At 43.4% G+C, this 16,473-nt stretch overlaps 1 protein-coding gene across 2 annotated transcripts in view; it reads right to left on the bottom strand.

The window, feature by feature from the left end:
- The window catches only part of ENAH (ENAH actin regulator), a 64,647-nt gene that overhangs the window by 3,213 nt on the left and 44,961 nt on the right, over positions 1–16,473 (bottom strand). For both annotated transcript variants that reach the window (XM_060192430.1, XM_060192429.1), the window contains 4 exons: positions 15,890–15,938; positions 9,414–9,480; positions 3,160–3,238; positions 669–726 (listed from right to left, as the gene is read on the bottom strand). In XM_060192430.1, coding sequence (XP_060048413.1) covers positions 669–726; positions 3,160–3,238; positions 9,414–9,480; positions 15,890–15,938 — 253 coding nt within the window. The remainder of the gene's footprint in view (positions 1–668; positions 727–3,159; positions 3,239–9,413; positions 9,481–15,889; positions 15,939–16,473) is intronic.

Raw genomic sequence — 16,473 nt, 5'->3', positions numbered from 1 at the left:
AAGTTCATGCTTGAGATGCCTGAGAGTCACATTCACACTCATAGTTAAACCTCTTGGTCTAATTTATCCCTATTTTTACTACACACACACACACATTTATTTATTCCCCTTTGTTGTCCTTGTTTTTTATTGTTGTAGTTATTACTGAAATCATTGTTGGATAGGACAGAGAGAAATGGAGAGAAAGATAGACACCTGCAGACCTGCTTAACTGCCTGTGAATTGACTCCTCTGAAGGAGGGGAGCCTAGGCTCAAACCAGGATCCCAATGCCGGTCCTTGCGCTTTGTGCCACCTGAACTTAACCCTCTGCGCTACCGCCCGACTCCTGCCCCCCCCCTTTTTTACCAGAGCACTGTTCAACTCTGGTTTATGGTGGTGCTGGGGACTGAACCTGGGACTTTGAAGCCTCAGGCACGAGAGTTTCTTTGCGTAACCATTATGCTATCTCCCCCCTGCCCTATTTTTACAATTTCTACAATATGAAGTTCCAAGACCTCTCTAGTCTTCTAAGCCAAAGGCGGGGCAGGATACCTTGGAGACAAGAGTAGTTCTGTGCCCTCACGTAGTAAGCTGGGTATTTCTATTTCTTGACTCATCTTTCTTTACAGAAGTGACTTTGCTTAAACATCGCTGGTAGAGGAATAGCAAATTGATGAAGCCACTCACCGTCAATGAGCTCTTCCTTTAGTTTCGTTAGCTCTTTTCTCATTTCATCTAATATGTCCTAAAATATTAAGAGAAAAAGGCCATCAGGAATACCGAAAAAATGACTGCTAACGATGTTCTTGCTCACAGAACACTGTGGAAAGACACCTATAAGAGTGACGGGCAGTTTTGCTTTAAGAGTCAACATTTACGTCGTAGAAGACCAACGTGAGGAAGTTTTCCTTTGGATCGCCTCCCTTTCCAAGCTTTTCCTTTGCTGGATGAGAAAGATGTGAAACCCAGTGCTTTCTCAAAGTAGCTGCTCTGGCGCACAGTGAGCGGTATAATTCGGACCATTTCTAGAACATATCAACAGCTCTGCTTCTAAGCTTGTCTTTTGATAGCAGTAGCAGTGTGAGAGAGGATGCACAAAGATATTTCCAGGAAAAAGGCAAAAAAACTCCACAGCAACTCCTCCTGGCCAACCTGCCCCTCTGACCTGAGGTGACAGGGATTATCAGTCACCACCCCTGACGATCTTTCCAGGAGCCTAGGGTTCTCCTGCAGGGCCCTGCAGGGGGTGGAAGCGAGGGAAAGGGGGCATGGGCTGATCAGCCCTGTCCCCGCAGGGGAGTCTAGCACTTGAAATGAGAGGCATTTTAAGTGCAAAGCACATTGCAGTTAAAAAAGGAGGGAGGGGGAGTCGGGCGTAGCTCAGCGGGTTAAGCGCAGGTGGCGCAAAGCACAAAGATGGGCATTAAGGATCCCGGTTCGAGCCCCCAGCTCCCCACCTGCAGGGGAATCGCTTCACAGGTGGTGAAGCAGGTCTGCAGGTGTCTATCTTTCTCTCTCCCTCTCTGTCTTCCCCTCTTCTCTCCATTTCTCTCTGTCCTATCCAACAACGATGACAGCAATAACAACAACAATGATAAACAACAAGGGCAACAAAAGGGAAAATAAATAAATGTAAAAAAAATTTTAAAAAAGATTAAAAAAGGAGGGAGGGTGGGAAGGAAGGAACGAAGGTGGGAAGGAAGGAAGGAAGGAGGGAGGGACCACAATGGTGTCTACTAACTTGATTTTGAATTGTAGTTCACTCCACTACTAATTCAGACAGTCAAAAGTACACCATAGTCTAAAGTGTATGCAATATTTCTTGAAGAAAAAAAAAAATCCAACCCCGGAACAAAGATTTTTAAAGTTCTACATTCTCACCACTTATCATTCCTCCTGTTCTTCTGCCTACATATGGAGGCATTCAATATGATGCATACGGACCCCAAACAGGGACAGTACCATTTCTTTTTTATAAAGCTGACGTAACTGTTCATTATGTTTGGCTACGAGACCGTTTCTCTAACAAGAGCAAATGTTCTCAATCAACTACTGTCCCATGTCGCCTGTCGGTGCACAGCAATGCTGCTTTCTTAGCAGACGCCTCAAAGTGAAAATGCTGGGTTCAAAATCAAGATGTTTGCTTTTGCCAAAACCAGACTCACTGGGCCCGATTTTATTGATGATAAGTTATCTGTTAATTTTTTCAATTTTCTTTCTTCTTCTAAGTATTTTATTGAATAGAGACAGAAAAAAAAATCAAGAGAGAAGGAAGAGACAGAGAGGGAGACAGAGAGACACCTGTTACACTGCCTGTGAGTCTTCCCTCCTGCAGGTGTCTTCCCTCCTGCTGCAAGCCCTTGCACGTGGAAACCCGTGTACCCAATGAGGTGCGGCACCACCCAGCCCCTGGTTTTAACTGACTCCTCACTATGCACTTACACTCAAGAGTGGATACAACATCCTTAACCCACCTTCCTGTCCCTGTCCTCTGCCACTCTGGAAACTTTAAGCAAACCCACTGAAACAAAAGACTAGACAGGAAAAAGAAAAAGCAATATGGTATTGAATCTACTATTGAACCGGTATGAAAATATCTTAATGTCTTCCTCTTCTCAAGCATATACACTATGTGTGTGTGTATATGTGTATATATATATACACACATATATATACCTCTCTCTCTCTCTCTCTCTTTCACTTCCTCTTCTTTTCTCTTCTCTTCTCAGAGCATTGCTCAGCTCTGGCTCATGGTGCTATGGGGAACTGAACCTTAGAACTCAGGGCCTTAGGCATGAGTCTCTTTGCATAACCATTATGCTTTCTCCCCCACCCACATTTTTCTTTTTTTCTATTGCCACCAGAGTTATTGCTGGGGCTCAGTGCCAGCAGTATGAATCCACCACTCCTGGTGGCTATTTTTTTCCTTTCTATTTAATTCGATAGGACAGACAGAAATTGGGGGGGGGGGGTAGAGAAAGAGAGAGAGACACCTGCAGACTTGCTTCACTATTCGTGAAGGCATCCTCCCTACAAGCTGGGAGTGGTGGTTCGAACCCAGGCCCTTGCACATGGTAACGTGTGCGCTCAACTGGGTGTACTACTGCCTGGCTCCCTGGAACGTATTTCTTACAAAGAAACAAACACAAAAAGAAAGGCCACTGGTGTGGAGCGCTACCTGCTTCAACCTGTCGTAGTCGAGGCCCTCCGTCTGGACTCCGTTGGCACTGGGCTGTGAGGAGGGTGCAGATTTTGGTCTGTATAAATGACATTTCCAAGACAGGTAAGCAACACGCAAGAGACAGAGTGCATTCACGACTCACTGCAACCGTACCACCCCTGCACCCGACTGAAAAGCATCCCTTAAGCCAAACGCACGGAGTGAAAAAGTTAAATGTCAGGCGCTGCAGGTTCTGATCAGGACACAAGACAGAAAGGAGTGCTGCACTTTCCTCAGCATTTTCAGTAATCTTTCGAGACAGAGTAAGAGGAGGAGGCTTCTTCGGTAGGGAGTGGGGAAGACAACATTCTCTGGGTGTGCATGGCTGGCCAGGAAACGTGTGGTGAGCTGATCCAAGGCCCAAGAAATGTCCCCGCTTTCTCTTGAAATGTTACACAAACCAGCCAAAGGGTAAACAAAAAGATCTGGGTAGTCTTGTACGAACCAGCTGACAAGTTCATGCCTTGGCTTCTGGGGAAATTTTGTGAGAAGCAGGATTTCTTTGTGAATGTTTCTTTCTAACTGAAACATCAAGATACAGAAGAGTGTTGGGGACATGAGCAGGCTGCAGATGTGGTTCCCCCCCCATTTGAAGTTTTAAATATTTACTCATCCCCTTTTGTTGCCCTTGTTGTTTTATTGTTATAGTTATATGTTGTTGTTACTGATGTTGTCACTGTTGGATAGGACAGAGAGAAATGGAGAGAGGAGGAGAAGACAGAGAGGGGGGAGAGAAAGAAAGACAGACACCTGTAGACCTGCTTCACCGCCTATGAAGTGACTCCCCTGCAGGTGGGGATCCGGGGGCTCGAACCAGGATCCTTACGCCGGTCCTTGTGTTTTGTGCGACCGCCCGACTCCCCCTTTGAAGTTTTTATGAAGGTTTCATCTCAGTAATGTGTATAGTGCAGGCACTGTTCACATAAAGACTTTGTTTAAAAAGAAAACCAAACCAAACCAAACCAGAGAGGTCATCGATCATCGGTGGGCTTTCAAAAATTTAGAATTCATCTAAAACTTTGCATGAAGAAAAATGTCTTAAAGATCAGGTATATTTTCAGCAAAGGTCGCAGTGCCAAACACATCAATCAGGGCTTTCTATTTCCCTTTTGTTTCTAACCGGGTATGCCTCCTTCACTAGTATCCTATCCTATCTTGTGTTCACTTTCTTTTACTGTATTAGATTAGCTGATGTCCTATGAACAAAGGAAACACCGATTAACATGCACCAAACAGGGCACTGAGGAGGCTAATAGCTTCAAATAATGTACTTTCTCTTTGGGAGGCTACATACCTTTGACTCTGCTGAGGAAACTTCTTATGCGTGTGAGATTTGGGAGACTCACACTATGCAAGTCACAATGTTCTCTCTCTAGAGCTTCATCTACTGAACAGTCCTGAAGGTTGATTAATTGTCCATTTCACATTCCCACGCTATTTGTCCTTGCTCTCCAGAATCAAACGGCTAACTACTACTTTCTGTCTTTTTCTTTTTTTTTTTTTTTACACATTCAAAATGATGTAACTGGGATGTGAGGGTGATCTGGCTACGACATCTGTCACCCCACTGATCGCCAGGGTTGATTCAGCTGATCTGGCTGGCTAGGCGGGTGTCCCCTCCTCCCTCCCTCACCGCTCCATGTGTGTCCCTCCCGAAGCTACGAGCTCGGTTGAAGAGGATGGCCTTCCCCAAATACAGACGGACCGGTCTTCGGTTGAGAGTGTACAAGTAGCTGCGCTCCTCTGATAGAACCTCCAAACAAGCTCTCTCAAAATGATGTGACTAGCTAATTCTTTTCTCCTACTTTCATAAATAAAACACCCTTGGAATTCGCATCAGTTACTAACAACAGGGCAGAATGTTACATACAGATCTGTGATTATTAAACGATGCCAAGATGTATCACTGTTAGGAATAAACAATGTGGAAACATGCAATGTTTAGAGATTTGATTCATGCTAACATGCAATCCATCACCATCGTCACCAGCACCACCACCACCACCAGCACCATAATTAACTAAAGGGGGGAACTTTTCATACCGAAGGAAAGAAGTAATCACCACTTAAAAACAAAGCTTATCAACATTATCTCAGAGAGAACTGTATAAATAAGCAGTAAGAGAACAAGAAGATTTATAACAGAAAGCCTCACTGCTAAGTGGTATTTTTCTATATAAAAAAGGGAAGTTTCCTTCCCTTTTTTTTTTTTTTGAACTGAATTTATTGTTAATTTCTAGTCATCAGCTCAGAGTCTTTAGGGTTCTCTGTGTATGCTAACATCACCTGCAAATGGTGATAACTTCACTTCTTTCTTTCCAATTTTGACATTTTATTACCCTTTGTGGTCTGATACTAGTAAATTTTCTCAATGAGTCAGAATATTTAGACCCCTCCAAAATAGGAGGGAGGGGCAGAGAAGAAATCAGTTTCACAGCAACTATACGGCCGTTTTATGCAAATGTACTGACCAAAAAATATAAACGTACAAAATACGTTAATCAATGGCATGGAAATAATTCTTGCAGGAACTGGCTAAAGAAGGGTCCTTAGAGGTGTAGCCTCTGTATTTGAGTTCCTGTTCCCAGCAGACATGCACAGATTTTTTTTTTTGTTTTTTTAGTAGAGGCCCCTTAGGGCATGCCTGGGCTACACACACCTCCATGCTTTCACCACCGGGAGCAGCAGAGAACAAGGGCTCAGCGGCCTTTCTTGCTTTGTGATGAGAGTACGGCCTCTAGGTAGCCGTCTATAAAATAATCACACTATGATAATTAGGTTCCCATCCTGCCAGAGTAATGCTAAAAATAGTTTAAGTTCTGGAGGAGGTTAAAAAGCTGCCAAGTTTTTTTTTTTAATTAAGAAGAAATCACCTGATTTATATGTTGTTTTCTTAATTAAAAAAAAAAAAAAAGGTCTACAAAAGCTCCTAACTGGATACTAGTGGAATCAGAACAAAAGTTCTGAGCTAGGTTAATTTTTTTTTCTCCCTAGGGTTATCACTGGGGCTTGGTGCCTGCATGAAAAAAATCTACCACACCCACTGCCCTTTCTCTCCCTCTCCACCTCTCCCCTCTCTCTCACAGAAAGAGAAGATTGGGAACAGAGGGGGAGATAGAGAAGGAGAGAAAAAAAAAGAGACGGGGGAGACACCTGCAGCACTGCTCCACTGCTCGCAAACCTTTTCCCCTCCAGGTGGAGACTGGGGGCTTGAACCCGGGTCCTTGCTCATGGTGAGGCAAAACCAAGCCCCCTACACTGAAGACACATACTATCACAGACAGCTCAGTGGGGAAAGGCAGGCCCACCAGTAGGAGGGATCTGAGTATAAGCAACTGTGAGAGCTGGTCAAACTGTTTAGGTCATGTCATCATCTCTGCTCCTGGTGCCGGCCCCTGAGTATATGGCAAGACAGACTGTCAAGGGAAACAAAACAAACAAACAAACAAAAGTCTAGTCAGACTCATCCTAGAGAGTAATCTGTACAGGAGGTTAGATGCTAGGCTACAAAGTATCTAGAAAACACAATTTCTCCCCCGCCCCCAAGAGGAAGCACCTCACAACTGTGGCTACCATATTGCCCCATACTCCAGTACTAAATCTTATCTCAAAAAATAGTTGGACATCAAAAAGGAAAATACAATACTTAGATACTGTTAGCCTCAGCTGTCTTTGCCACTTACACGTATCCTCATTCAAAGTGATGATAGAGAAATAGACATTGGTATATTTCTCTCATTAATAATTCTTAGGATCCTGAAAATAGTTATATGCAGAAAGTTTGATCTTCCCAAATATCTCCCTCGTGGTGATTACCAATCCATGTAGAAAAAGCTCAGCCCTATCCTCAGCATGTTATTTGAAAATCTCAAATCACAAAGTCACAGCAGGATGATACCTGTGTAATGAATCATAGGACCTGTTGTCAAAAACAATCTGATTTTTCCTTGGAGAATCCCGCCTATGAAGGGGAAGAGCCATTTAAAGGGGGGATAAAAATAATACTTATTCATATTTCATTGCTTTTTAGTCAGAGGAGATAAAAACACCAACTAATGGAGTCCATTCACCTTACGAGGATAAAAATGAGACTAATTCCAGTTATCTGTGGTGATTCAGTTCACTTGACAGTCAGAGGGGGGGAGATTTTTTAAGTCACACAATGGTTACTTCTGTCGACCACGGATACATTAAAATGGACCTGGATAAAGCTTGACAGATACCAAACACAGAGGCCTGTGACAGTGAATATAATGTTACAGAGTTAGATAGAAATCATGATAGCATGAACTCATCTCGGGGAAACATGTAAAAAACATTTCTTCCCCATCTGAAACACAAGAGCTATAATAAGCTCTTTATGACCATGAAAGCTACTTGACTGCGACATTCTGTCTAGTTTTTTAAGCATTTTTAGCTTGAGTCTCGCACAGCCTACTGTAGTCACTGATATGCGTTAAAGGATGCTAGTCCAACTCAACCACAAACATAGTTTTAATACATTCGGAAGAGAAATAGGTACTTTGTACTTCAGTGCCGAGATGATGAGGAATGTTCCCGCAAAAACACAAAGGCTTTCAGAATGATTAAAGGAGATTATCTTCGAAGGGAAAAACAATACATTTCTTAGAAGTTTAAACACTTTTAAGTGTCTTAAAAGTTCCTGAAATGAAAATCTGAGACACATGTCATAGTGGTTGAACTGAATCTCTGGAAAGGCTCTGAATTTATGGCTCAGAAATAACCAGGCATTTCAGTATTTCTCTTTTGGAAATAGTAAGGAAAACTAACAGAATAAAAACACAGTCTACAATAAACTGCTGGATAATAAGCACTATCATCTCATTAAATTCCATGCATTTTTTAATGGTGACCTTAATGCATTAAGTCTGAAAAACCTTCAAAAGAATATAATACCTCTCCCCCAACCATCTAGATGAACTCAAAACACTTCAAGGAACATCATCGATTTACAGAACTTCTGCCATATTCCCTCCCAGGATCCACCTTTTGACACGTATTTAGCTTTAGCTGGTAGAAAGGTCACAACAGAATTCCTACCAATGAGGTGGGGTGTGGGTAGTGGCAAAGAGGAAAACGAATCTCTCTCCATCACAATTTATATATTTAAAAACACACACACACACACTTCTACTCTGACAGCTATTTGGTAAATCGGGCTTCATGACAGGCAACTGCTGAAAATCTGTTAACATTTAAGAAAAGTCAATGTTCCATTCTCCACTCTTGTCTTTCAGTCACTGAGGAACTGAAAAGCTAAATGAGTAAGCTTCACTTATGTGTAAACCTTGTGATTTAATTTAGTTATGACAATGAAGTGTGTCTGGCTAAGGAGTCCTGAGTGGACATAACATGGCCAGCCACAAAAATACCAAAGGCCTATTTCTGGGCAGTGGATTTTTTTTTTTTAACTTGATTATAATTCAGAGTTTCAACTGAGAGATTATTTATTTACTTATTTAATTTTCACTCAGCACAGTCAACATTTTAGGACTCTGCTCCCTCATAAGACACGACTGTCTTTTCTCCTCCCCAACTGTGTCTCAGTTTAAAATAGAAAAGTTTCTTTTCCAAAATCGTCTTTACAAAACAAAAGCGGTCACTGAAACTAATGGAGAATTATGACTACATATAAGTAAACATATCCTAAGATAGTTCTCAGGGAAAATGTTCCAACTACTCTGAGCAAAGCGGCATGGACTTGCAAAGTGCTTTCCAACAACTCAGAGGAAAAGATACGAGTAAGAGTTCAAACAAATGTGGCAAAAATTGTAACTGGTGAATGGGGGAGGTTGAATGTCCGTGCCCCCTTTTTGGGAGTTTGGGTGGGAATAAAAGCTATCCTGAGATTTTCAACAATCTAGCAGATAAGAAGCATCAACTTTGGCTGGGAAGTTGGCACAGTGGTTCCGTATAGGACTTTCCATGCAATGGGAACCCAGGTGCCAACAGCCAGAGCTGAGTCACGCTCTGGTCAATTAAAAAAAACAAAGCAAATAAAAACCAAGCATCCAGTTGAATTTAAACAGTCACTAGTGAAAACCCAGGTTGGGATTCAGTAGTTGTCCAGCAGAAGTAGAACGATATGGACTTTGCACTTAATCACACCCTCAACTTTTTATCTGCAAGAAAGACACAGAAGGTTACTTTTTTTCCTTTTTAAAATACCAGTGTAATATAAAACTCAATACCTGGAGATAACAGGTGACTTGCTGCCATTCATTGTGTTCGTCCTTTCCCACGGTTTCCTTGTTGGTTCTTTAAACACATAAAATGAACATTATTGATAGGTTCTGTATGAGCCCAATTATTAGAAAAGAATTAATGAAAAAAATGCCATTATAATGTTTAGATCATAATGATGATAAATAAAAAGATGTTTTAACTTCGATTCTGAAAGAATTCTAATTTACAATTTCAGGCCTTAAGATGGTAAGTCATTGACAAGTATAAGATTGTCAAATACAGCGGTTCTAGCTCCCGGCTCCCCATCTGCAGGGGAATGGCTACACAGGCGGTGAAGCAGGTCTGCAGGTGTCTATCTTTCTCTCTCCCCTCTCTGTCTTTTCCATCTCTCTCCATTTCTCTCTTTTCTATCCAACAACGATGACATCAATACAACAATAATGACTACAACAATAAAAAGAACAAGGGCAACAAAAGGGAATAAAAAAAAAAGATTGTCAAATACAAAATACTATAGTTCTATTAACAGATAGTAAAAAGTTTCTCTAACAGAGGCTAGTAAGAACAAGGACGGGAGTTGTGCTGTAGCACAGTGGGTTAAGTGCACCTGGCACAGTGTGCAAGGACCGGCATAAGGATCCCGGTTCAAACCCCGGCTCCCCACCTGCAGGGGAGTCACTTCACAGGCGGTGAAGCAGGTCTGCAGGTGTCTATCTTTCTCTCCCCCTCTCTGTCTTCCCCTCCTCTCTCCATTTCTCTCTGTCCTATCCAACAACGACAACAATAATAACTACAACAATAAAACAACAAGGGCAACAAAAGGGAATAAATAAGTATTAAAAAAAAGAATAAGGACAGGATAATTTTAATTGACTAGAACTGTGTAATATAAATTATTTTAACTAAAAATAACTAAAAGCTTTTAGAACAGGATAACTTTAATCATCTTACTGTCAACTATTTCTTAATGTTAATAGTAAAGAAAAAAACCCAAAAGTATAACCTTTAACTTGTTATAATCTTTTGCATTCTAATAAGAGTTGTCCAGGGGACGTAAAATAATCAAACAAGGAGGTCTGGGACAGACAGAATCAGAAATGCAGCCCCACCGACATGAGCCAAAGTAGGTGAAAAGAGAGACAGGCTCTGAATGAAATGGTAGATCAGCTGTGCAGGCAGAGAATGGCCGGCGTCTAGGACACCGTGACCAGAGAAGAGTCAGTCAGGTGAGAGAGGAGGAAATAATTCCAGTGGGGAAGATGCATCACAGGTCCCCTCTCAACACTAAGCTGAGTTCCCTTCCCATTAAGTCAAGCCTCTCTCTTTTTTTCTCCTTCCTTCCTTCTTCCACTTTGTTTGACAAGACAGCAAGAAATTGAGAGGGGATGGGGAGATGAGAGGGAGAGAGAAAGAGAAAACACCTGCAAACCTGCTTCACTGCTTGTGAAGCTTTCCCCCTGCAGGTGGGGAGTGGGGGCTCGAACCCAGATCTTTGCACAGGTCCTTGCACATAGTACCATGTGTGCTTAACCAGGTGCGTCCTCCCTCCCTCCCTTCCTTTCTTTCCCTTCCACGTGGTGCTGGGAAATGAAGCCAAGGCTTCATGCATACACAAGTGTTGGTCTGCTTCTAAATTCTGCTTCTAAGACCTTCTGTGTTGATCATCACATTAGGTTCGCTTGCATTACTTACGATGTGGTCTATTTCCATAATCACTGTTTTACCTGGGTCCCGCCCTGCCTGCAGGGTGTTGGTTTAATCCCCACTGGTTAGATGGAAACTTTCTATGTTCTGTTCGCCCCCTCTCCTAGTCATTTCTTTTCCCTTGCCACTTCTGGTGAAGAGATGCATAAAAGGCGATGTATCTGATTAATAAACGAGATACTGCTTCCCAGATCGACCATGAGTCCCTGGTCGTCTCTCTACCGCCCGTGAAGCTAGCCCAGCCCAGCACACAAGCCCACTGACAGCCTTCCTGGTCCAGTTCTCCTTCTATATTCTTTTGAGTGAGGCAGGAAGAGAGACAGCCACCAACACTGTTCCATCATCCATGCAGTTTCCTCGGTGTGGCCCATGTGCTCCCAGCTGAGACTGGGATGGAGCCCAGAACCTCACACATAGTGGCAAGGCCTTCCAGAACAACCTTGTAATCTAAAAAGGAGTCATCTTGTTTGGTTGGCACTTTGGAAACACAATGGATCTTCATACCCACAAACTTTCTGATCTCAGTCACTTCCCCTCATTTCTAGTCACAGGATTCACGACTGTCACCTCCCTCCTCTTCTCTCTTCTCTTTTCTTCTCCTCTCTTCTCTTTTCTCTCTCTCTCTCTCTCTCTCACCAGAACACTGATATCTCTGATATCTGATTACTGTAAAAAATGGCGACTAATCCCTAGCACTGCAAAAACGGTATCATCTGTTTTCCATCTACACCATGTCTCGGCCTCGCGTGAGCTTAATGTGCAGCTTGGCAATACGAGAATCCGGCATGAAGCTCAGCCAGTCTATCTTGGCGTTACTCTCGATCGCACCCTGTCATTTCACAAACATCTCATAAAAACTGCAGCAAAGGTGGGCGTGAGGAATCACATCATTGCAAGACTTGCCAGCTCCTCATGGGGCGCGAGCGCTTCCACACTACGATCATCATCTCTGGCATTATGCTATTTCACTGCAGAATACTGTGCCCCAGTATGGTTCCGTAGCCCCCATGTCCACTTGGTCGATTCCAAATTATATTCCTCCATGAGGATCATTTCTGGAACCATCTGTTCCACCCCGGTTCCATGGCTGCCAGTTCTTAGCAACATCGCCCCACCAGATATTCGTCGGGATGCGGCATCATCTAAGTTCATTTCCCACGTCTACGCTCGACCAGACCTGCCAATATACGTGGATATCTTCGCCCACCCTGTCCAACGCTTGACGTCTCGTCACCCAATCTGGTCCCCTACGCCTACACTGAACTTCTCTGTTCCAGACTCTTGGAAACAGAGTTGGCAGTCAGCTGAGGTCAAGAACAAACACCTCATCACAGACCCCTGCGAGCGTCAACCCGGCTTTGACCTAGCACGTTATGATTGGGCCCTCCTCAATCGCTATCGAACAGGCCATGGCCGGTGTGCTGCTATGTTCCATCGCTGGGGAGCCAGAGACGACCCGAACTGCCCCTGCGGCTCCAGACAGACTATGACCCACATAGTCAACGACTGCCACCTCTCCAGATTCAAAGGAGGTCTCGAAACTTGACATCAGGCTCAACCTGTCGCTGTTGACTGGCTACGGAAGAAGGGCAAACGCTAGAAGAAGAACCAGAACACTGCTCAGCTCTGGCTGCAGGAGATTGAACCTGGGACTTTGGAGCGTCAGGCATGAGAAACTGTTTGCATAACCATTATGCTATCTACCCCTGCCCTCACCTCCCTCTTCTTCAGACATTCCGTGTCTATTCAATCAATCCTTGCAGGATGAAGCCTAAACTCATCTTTTCTTTTTTAAAATTTTTAAAAAAATTATATTTATTTATTTTCCCTTTTGTTGCCCTTGTTGTTTTTCATTGTTGTTGTAGTTATTATTGTTGTTGTTATTGATGTCGTCATTGTTGGATAGGACAGAGAGAAATGGAGAGAGGAGGGGAAGACAGAGAGGGGGAGAGAAAGACCCTCCTGCAGGTGGGGAGCCGGGGGCTCGAACCAGGATCCTTATGCCAGTCCTTGCACTTTGCGCCACGTGCACTTAACCAGCTGCACTACCGCCCGCTTCCCACTCCCCATCTTTTCATCAAAGGCTTGCAACACTCTGGTTCTTTCTTCTCCAGCCCACAACACTCCTCAAAAGGGATTCTCTGTCCTAGTCAGGTCAAACTACTGAATCACATCCTAGTCTCTTGATCATTTCCCAACGTTCCTATCTTCGCTCCTCCTGTAATAAGTGCGCTCAACCAGCTGTGCCACCACTGAGCCCAAGTTTTTTTTTTTTTACTATCTTTATTTATTGTATAGAGACAGCCATATACTGAGAGGGATGGAGAGATGGAGAAGGAAAGAGACAGAAGACTCCTGCAGCCCTGCTTCATCACTCAGGAAGCCTTCCCCCTGCAGATGGGGACTGGGGGCTTGAACCTGGGTCCTTGTATTCGTTCCTCCTGGACCTACACTTCCAGGAACAGCCCCTTCCCCTACTCCCAGGATAACCAATTACTACTCAAGGCTTAGCCTTCCCTCCATGTCTACAAAGGTGAGGCGGGTCACTCCAAACACGACCATGTGCCCCCTATTGATACAGTCATGTAACAGTCAACACAGGTGGAAAGTCACTGGGATTCTAGAGGCAGCTGGTAAGTGCCAAATCAACCTAAGCAGGATTTTTCTTTCTCTTTCTTTCTCTCTCTCTCTTTTTTTTTTTACCAGAGCAATGCTCAGCTCTGACAGGGGATCGAACCTGGGCCTTTGGAGCTGCAGACATGAGAATCTATTTTCGGGGGTCGGACGGTGGCGCAGTGGGTTAAGCGCATGTGGCGCAAAGCGCAGGGATCCCGGTTTGAGCCCCTGGCTCCCCACCTGCAGGGGAGTCGCTTCACAGGTGGTGAAGCAGGTCTGCAGGTGTCTGTCTTTCTCTCCCCCTTCTCTGTCTTCCCCTCCTCTCTCCATTTCTCTCTGTCCTATCCAACAACGAAATGCGTCAACAAGGGCAATAATAATAACCACAACGAAGCTACAACAAGGGCAACAAAAGGGGGAAAAAATGGCCTCCAGGAGCGGTGGATTCATGGTGCAGGCACCGAGCCCAGCAATAACCCTGGAGGAGGAAAAAAAAAAAAAAAGAGAATCTATTTGCATAATCATTATGCTATTTCCATCCCTAAGTAGGTTTTTTTTTTTAATTTTGTTTATTATTCGATAGAGACAGAGAGAAATTGAAAAGAGAGCAGAGACAGATACGGAACGAGACAGGACGACACTTGCAGCCCTGCGTCACCACTCGTGAAGCTTCCTCCCTGCAGGTGGGGACCAGGGGCCCGAACCCACGTCCTCGCTCACTATAATGTGTGCGCTTAACCAGATGCACCAACCCTTGACCCCTCTAAGTAGAATTGTTTTTATTTAAACATTTTTAAAAATTATTTATTCCCTTTTGTTGCCCTTGTTGTTTTATTGTTGTCGGTACTGTTATTGATATTGTTGTTGTTGGATAGGACAGAGAAAAATGGAGAGAGGAGGGGAAGACAGAAAGAAGGAGAGAAAGATACCTGCAGACCTGCTTCACCGCCTGTGAAGCTACTCCCCTGCAGGTGGGGAGCCGGGGGCTCGAACTGGGATCCTTACGCTGGTCCCTGTGCTTTGCGCCATGTGCACTTAACTCGCTGTGCCAGACTCCCCGTGGAATTTTCTATCATGGTTTTCTAATGTATAATTACAGATACTCAAAGATACCTAAAACTCATCAGACGTATTTGTCACTTTATTCCACATTAGACAAAAAGTTCTAGTCTTATAGTCAAATATAAAACGATCCCATATTGTCATCAGCGAAATTAAGTTTCCCCAGTGGAATACACTTTGGCAATACTCCCAAGGAATACCGATTCCGTCCCAAAAGGCTCAGTGTCAGGGACGTCACTGAATGCATTAAGTATTTTCCAGAGGCTTTAAAGAGAGCTCTGCGTCTTACAAATCAGACATTAATTTCCTTGGCTACTTCTTGATTAAATTATTAAAATGACAACCTCCAGCTGAGAATGTTTCTAAAACATGTCAGTGCTAGCTGTCATCTCAATCTCTGATTCAATGACTAAAAAGTATTTTCTTAAAAAGAAGCATGTCTTTCATCTCAATCTGTTTTCCACACGTTAATGAATGACCCCACATCATTCATGATGACACAGGTAGAAAAATAAAAAAATTAAAAAAAAAACTTAGAATTTTCAAAGAAAGAGTCATTCAGAAAAAAAAAAAATCTTTGGATTTTAATGAAATTTCCTGTATCAAAAATAAGTGAATAGATGCTTCTGAGATCATGGAAGGATGGCTTTGGGGAAAAAGGCAATGCTGTCAAGTGCAAGCAGTGAACATTTAATACTTCACTGACCAGTAATGAACTTGACCCATATATGGGGGCAAATGGAACCTTTAATTTTTATTATATTTTTGCCACCAGGGTTATCTCTGGGGCTTAGTATCACCACTGTCCCTGATGGCCGTTTCCTCTCTTACCTCCCCCTTCTCTCTTCCCTCCAGTCTTCCTTTCTTTTTTGATAGAGAATGAGAGATAAGACATGAGAGACACCTACAACACTGTTCCCACGACTTGTGAAAGTTCACCCTGCAGGTGGGGAGTGGGGTCCTTGTGTATGGTAATGCCCTGCAAAAAGCACCATCAACTGACCCCACAGTAGGGGCTCTTCCACTGGAGATGAGAGAGAAAGAGAGAGAGAGAGAGAGAGAAATATCACAACAGTTAGAATATCTCTCTTGAACTTACCAGGTGTACTTGTTGAAGAGGGCTTCGAAGTCACAGGCTCTGATTCTTCCTAAGTAAACAGAAATACATATTAATAAACACTATGACACCTACTGCTAACATGCTCTATCTATCTAGGCTTCTGCTTCCACTCCTAGGATTCTTCCTACTACCCTTCACTTTTCTCTTCAGCCGTCTCCTTTCTATTTCTCCCTGCGCTTGCTAGCATCTATCCCTTGTGCAGGTCTGCGTGACTTCTTTCCACACACACCTTCAATGAGAACTGTACCAGCGGAAGCCTCTAAGCCAGATAGAAGAGACAGACTTGCCAAGTGGCATTAAAGGCCAAGTATAGCAGGGAAAACAATTATACTGTTTGCTAAATACAAAGAGGCACAAAAAAAAAAAAAATCAAGACTATTGAGAAGTCACAGCTAATAAGCACATAGAGGAAACATCTGAAAACAAATTGATTTAGCTGAATTCATTCTAAATACAAAGGATATGAGGCCCTAAGAAATTAACACAAACAAGCAGGGCACACCTGGTTGGTGTATGTTGGCAGTGGCCAAGAACTCAGGTTCACGCCCACTCGCAGGGGGAAA

This window comes from Erinaceus europaeus, chromosome 6, assembly GCF_950295315.1.
Source record: "Erinaceus europaeus chromosome 6, mEriEur2.1, whole genome shotgun sequence".
Classification (NCBI taxonomy): domain Eukaryota; kingdom Metazoa; phylum Chordata; class Mammalia; order Eulipotyphla; family Erinaceidae; genus Erinaceus; species Erinaceus europaeus.
The sequence above is the reverse complement of the archived record's forward strand: the minus strand, read 5'-3'. Positions and strand labels throughout refer to the sequence as shown.